This window comes from Triticum urartu, chromosome 1A, assembly GCF_056163025.1.
Source record: "Triticum urartu cultivar PI428250 chromosome 1A, HENAU_Tu73, whole genome shotgun sequence".
In the NCBI taxonomy this organism is placed as follows: Eukaryota; Viridiplantae; Streptophyta; class Magnoliopsida; order Poales; family Poaceae; genus Triticum; species Triticum urartu.
The window spans coordinates 404,992,659-404,998,340 of record NC_141873.1 but is presented as its reverse complement, the minus strand read 5'-3'; the positions used below and the strand labels follow the sequence as shown (position 1 = coordinate 404,998,340).

Here is a 5,682-nt window from a genome sequence, read left to right as displayed (position 1 = left end):
AATGAAAAAAAAGAACCTCGGAGAAGCAACGCATCAAATATCTGCAATCTCCTCCACAGCAAATCAGTGGATAACGAAGGGCCGCAGAAAGATGAAAGGCATCTCATATCTCCTCCCCACCATCATCCATCCGTACGAACCAACAGGTCACCGAGCATCTGCCTGCCGCTTGGACGGTGACCGAGTCGGAGAGCTCGCCACGGATAAACAACGCGGAGTGGATATCGCGGCACCAGATGATGGCAAAGGGAATGAATATTAGCTCTTTCTTTTTGAACTGGAATGAATATACTATTAACTTGGTTGCATGGAAGCAGCGGCTGGCAGCCAGGGTGAGGAATCCCACGCAATCCCACAGGATCGGTGCCAATTGCCAAATGGGGGTGGAGTAACTACCAATCGTACACACAGACAACTTCTTTTTCTGGTAGTAGTTTTGATTATCATATTGGCAATCTCTGACACGCATGGATCCTCTTGATGCTAGCCCTAATCTGCAGGTTGTGGCTTAAGATAATCGGAAAGGGGAGGATTCAAAAGCCCGGCATGCCAACAAGGATGATCAGCCCTAACCTAGGCACCTAGCAGTGTGGTGTGGAGCAAAGAACGTAATCGGTATCCGGTAATTGCAGAACATAGCTGCATAGGACGCAGATTGTGAATCAGAACTCGTCAGGGTGTAATATATATATGGCGCCAATGTAATTATGTAAAAAATCCATGAGCTTTCATTCTTCATTTATGCTAAGCATCAGCCAGAGTTACTACTACATCGGATGAAAAGATACAAGAGAACGGATGCATCGCTCGGAGCTCGCCGAGATCCACATCGCGGCCATGCACGCACCGAATTCTCGCGAGAGCCTGCGAGGCATGCTGCTTGGCGATCGATCCAGCGATGGCGGAGCGTGGCATGCCTGCCTGTCATGTCGTCGCCGCCGGACCGGACAGGAGCAGGCGGTCAGGCGTAGAGCGGGCGCTCGGTCCAGGCGCCGGCGACGTGGCCGTTCTCGCAGACGTAGGCGCGCACCACGGGCTCGCCGTCGTCGTGGTACCCGTAGAAGCTCCGGAGGCAGAAGGCGGAGTAGAGGTCCCACGCCTCCGTGCAGCCGCAGAAGGCGCAGTCCACGGCGACCGTGGGGCGCCGCGTGTCCCGCAGCGCGCGCCGCACCTGGGAGCGCGCGAAGTCCTGGAACACGCCGCGGAACACCATGTACTTGCGCCGCTCCTCCGCGTGCACGCACCCGGGCCACTCGCAGATGTACAGCCGGTCGCCGCGGAACCGGCTGGCCAGCAGCTTGTTGCCCTGCTCGCGGCTCAGCGTCCACGACCCCGACGCCAGGTGCGCGCCCACGGGCCCCAGCCACCGCCGCGCCCGCCGGCGGGTCCCCGACACCACGCCGCGCCGGGCGGCATTGGCTGCCGGTGGCCTCTCCTCCTCCTCTGCCTCTGCCGTTGCCGCCGGCGCGGGGGCGGCGGCGATCTGCGTCTCGGAGCAGTCGTAGGCCGCGTCCAGGTACAGGTCATCGTAGAGGGACCACGCGGCGGCGTCGGCGGCGGCCAGTGCATCGCTGGGTTTGGGCTCAGGCTCTGCGGTCCTGGGCGGCTGGAGCGAGGAGGTGGCCGTGGGCTCGAGGGACGAGGAGGAGGGTGACGAGGAGGCGGGGACTGTGAGGTCGGGGCCGATGTCGAGCTCGAGGCCGAAGTCGTCGGAGGGCTCGAGGAGGATCCCGGCGCGGAGGAGGCCGGGGCAGCAGACGGACATCTTGTGGAGCGCGGCCCACGCGGCGGGCGCCCCGTCCGCGGGGAGCAGCTCGGCGGGGAGCGCCCGGGAGAGGCGCGGCGGGAAGCAGGCGGCCCGGAGGAGCGCGGCGAGGCGCGGGGACGCGCAGGACGCGCGCGCCCAGTCGCGCGGGTCGCCCTCGAGGCGTCCCAGGATCTGCAGCAGCACGTCGTCCGCCAGCGCCGACAGCGGCTCCACCACCTCCTCCGCCGCCGCCGCCTCCTCCTTGCCGTCCCTCCGCCTCTTGGCGGCGACGACGGCGATCTCCTTGTGCTCCGCGGCGCTCATGGCTGCGGCCCGCGTCGCGCTCCTGCTTTCTTGGCGAGTGAGTGAGTGGCTGCGCTGCGGACCGTTCGGCCGTTCGGGTGCGAGCGAGGCTGGTTTAACTTTCGGGGTGGTTGTGTCCGTTTTTCTGTGGTGTGGTGGTGGCCTGGGCTGGGGCTGGGGCTGGGGCTGGGGGCTGGATGAGATGATGCTTTTCTTGTCGTTACAAAACTCTTGCCTGCAATCGCAACGTGTGGATGTAGGCTGCGCGGGTGTGCCGAACGATGAGCGGTCACTCTCGGCCCCCGTGTGTCAACCTCCGGGATTATTTTATTCGATTGAAACGAGGGGCTCAACATTCTTCCAACAGAGCCTCCTTGTCTCTTCCTCAGACCAACTCCACCGCGCGACCTCAAACGGACGTCCGTTTTATTCGGATTCTGTCAGTTTGTGTAGCGATTTGGAATCGTGTTCGGGCGTGTTCTGAGATGCGGTGGCCGTGCGCCCACCGCACGGACTCATCCTTTTGCCCTATCCTGTCCGTCAGGGTCAAAAATGTCTAAATTTTCATCAAAACTAGTTTACAACCCAAATATTTGTCTGAAAATTAAAATAGTTTTACAACCGAATTAAAATTGTCTTTAATAAAATATTTTTACCACCAAATTGAAATTGTCTTGACTAAACATAAAATGGACCAATACATCTATTGGTTGCCAATGTGATCCCACACGTGCTCAACCAAGTCATTTTGAAGATTCAAATGAGAGTGTCAATCACGCATCTCACGATGGAATTGAGCAAACTGTTCAAATGTGGCCGGGTCTTGGTGCAGGGGCTCAATATTTTCACCTTGATAGTCAAATCCTTGGTCGAAGATACTCTCATCACGCTCGTCCTCGACGATCATGTTGTGCATGATCACACAAGCAGTCATCACCTCCCAAATCTTCCTTTCATCCCATGACAGTGCAGGGTTTCGAACAATACCCCACCGGAATTGAAGCACACCAAAAGCACGTTCCACATCCTTTCTAACACTCTCTTGCATTTGGGCTAATCTCTTTCTCTTCTCACCTTGGGGTTTCGAGATTGTCTTCACAAAAGTTGACCACTGAGGATATATACCATTTGCTAGATAGTATCCCTTGTTGTAATGGTGGCCGTTGATCTCAAAGTTGACAGGTGGGGAGTGGCCTTCTGCAAGCCTCGCGAAGACTGAAAAACGCTGCAGCACGTTGATATCATTGTGAGAACCTGCCATGCCGAAGAAAGAATGCCATATCCAAAGATCCTGTGATGCCACCGCTTCTAATATGACAGTGCACGCCTTGACATGACCTTTGTACCGGCCCTGCCAAGCAAATGGCAGTTCTTCCACTCCCAGTGCATACAATCTATGCTGCCAAGCATGCCTGGAAAGCCTCTAGCTGCGTCGGTCGCCAACAATCTCTCTGTATCAGCGGCAGTTGGCTGCCTCAAGTACTCTGGGCCAAACACCTCGATCACAGCCTGACAAAACTTGTATATTGACATCAGACATGTTGTCTCACTCATACGCACATACTCATCCACCAGATTGCCTGGAATTCCATATGCAAGCATGCGGATGACCGCGGTGCATTTCTGGTAAGAGGAGAATCCAAGCTTGCCAAGGGCATCCGTCTTGCACTCGAAGTATGGGCCATGAGCAACCACTCCCTCTCGGATACGATTGAACACATGCCTTGCCATTTGAAAACGGCGAGGAAATTTATCCGGCTTGAAGAGCGGGGTGTTGGCAAAGTAATCGGCATAGAGCAGGGCGTGCCCTCTCTCCCTGTTGCAGTTCAGGTTGGGAGCACGGCCAGGGAGTGACCCCTGTACCGAGGAAGCTGCCGTTGAATGTGGTCGTGAACGACCAGTGCAGCCACCACAATATCTTCATCATCCGACGACGAATCGTCCGATGAACAAAGAAAGTGATGGAAGAAAAACTCGTCTCCACTGTCCATACCTTTGTGGGCAAAATGCCGAACACCTTGCGGGCGTGGTGGCGAAGATCACCTCGACGCAGCAGGGGTGGTTGCCGGCCGGCTACTGGCCGCTGTGGAGCTCTCGTCGGGAGCTGCCGAGGACGCTGTGCTGCGTCGCCGGCGGTCCTGTCCCCTCTGCGGCTGGCAAAGACGTCGACGGCCAAACCTTCGATCGACGGCCAAAACTACGGCCACAGCACGGGCGTGGTGGCGGCCATGTCGAGAAGTGGTTTGGTAGGACGGCCGGAGGCTACACGGTGAGGAGGCGGCCAGAGAATAGCGGCGGCGCCGGCGACGGGGCGGGGCGAGAGAGAGAGGGTGGAAGCGTTGGGAGCGGAGGGACTGCTAGTGTCCCCGACAGGCGGGCCAGGGGGGAGGGAGGACAAGGGCGTGCGTCCAAACCGTCCGCGCGTCCGTTTCACCTTAAACCGAGCGCAAGTTTGGACCAGGGATGGGTCAAAACGAACGGAATCCGGACATTTGTCCGTTTGAGGCCGTGCGCTGGGCTACGCTATTCGTCCATTTTATCTCAAACGGACGAGGTCGGACAGGATAGGGTTGCACGGTGGAGTTGGCCTCACATGACCACGCAGCACAACATGCAGATACAACTCCGTCACGCCCACACACTTGACCGACGTCTATCGAAGAGTTCCAGGTATGAAAAAAATAAATCACCTCCTTCTAGAAGAAAAAACCAGGCTTAATAAGGCCATGTGCGGTGTTGGATGCTTAAAGAGATAGAATATAATTACATCTCAAAACAAATCTTGCCACATGGATAACATTCATCTCAAAGGGTACCCAGCGTGCGCTTCACATAAGCTACGTCGTACACAATATTTTTAGTAAATACTAATATAATGGCATGCGCTATTACAATCATAGGCGCACAATAGTATCTTAAATGATAATTCTAGACTTACGGTATGGGTGATCTACGCCCGTTTTACAAAAGCTTCCAAATAATTCTCTCTTCCCCGCTAATTTCAAAGGGAAGGCCGCTCCTTCCTCCCTAACTTCAATCGTAATCCTTCACGTAATCAAACCTGTTAAATCCGTAATTACTTCCCTGTAGTTCTAGCATTACTCTATTTCAAAATATAATTGCATCGCCCTAGCAGATTGACACACGCAAGGTGAAGAAAAAAGGCAACAACAAACAACCCAAAAGAGGAATATGATGTTAAGAGTTGTGCAAACACGGATTAGAAGACCATTCTCGCTCCCTGGAGAGAAGAACATGTAGTAATACAATGGCACACGCTATTACAATCACATAGGTGCATAATAGTGTCTCAAACGATAATTCTGGACCGACGGGTGATCTACACCCGTTTTACAAAAGCTTCCAAATAACCCCCCTCCCCGCGCTAATTTCAAATGAACCCCTCCATCCTTCCTAGTTTCAATCCTAATCCTCCACGTAACCAAACCTGTTAAATCTGTAATTGTTTTTGTGTAGCTGTAGCATTACTCTATTTCAAAATATAATTGCATCACCCTAGCGATTGACACATGCTAGGTTAATAAAAAAGGCAACAACAAACAACCCAAAAGAGAAATACGATGTTAAGAGTTGTGCAAACACGGATTAGAAGACCATTCTCGCTCCATGGA

General features: G+C 54.5%; 1 protein-coding gene across 1 annotated transcript; it reads right to left on the bottom strand.

Annotated features, from left to right (window-relative positions):
- Positions 1 to 705: 705 nt before the first annotated feature.
- On the bottom strand, positions 706 to 2,227 carry EID1 (F-box family protein). Its single transcript, XM_048681212.2, has one exon. It carries the CDS (start codon positions 2,069 to 2,071, stop codon positions 962 to 964), a length of 1,110 nt encoding a protein of 369 aa, XP_048537169.2. The 5' UTR covers positions 2,072 to 2,227; the 3' UTR covers positions 706 to 961.
- Between the last annotated feature and the right edge of the window lie 3,455 nt (positions 2,228 to 5,682).

Coding starts and splice junctions, on each gene's coding strand:
- EID1 (XM_048681212.2), bottom strand. CDS start 2,071: ATGAGCGCCGCGGAGCACAAGGAGATCGCCGTCGTCGCCGCCAAGAGG.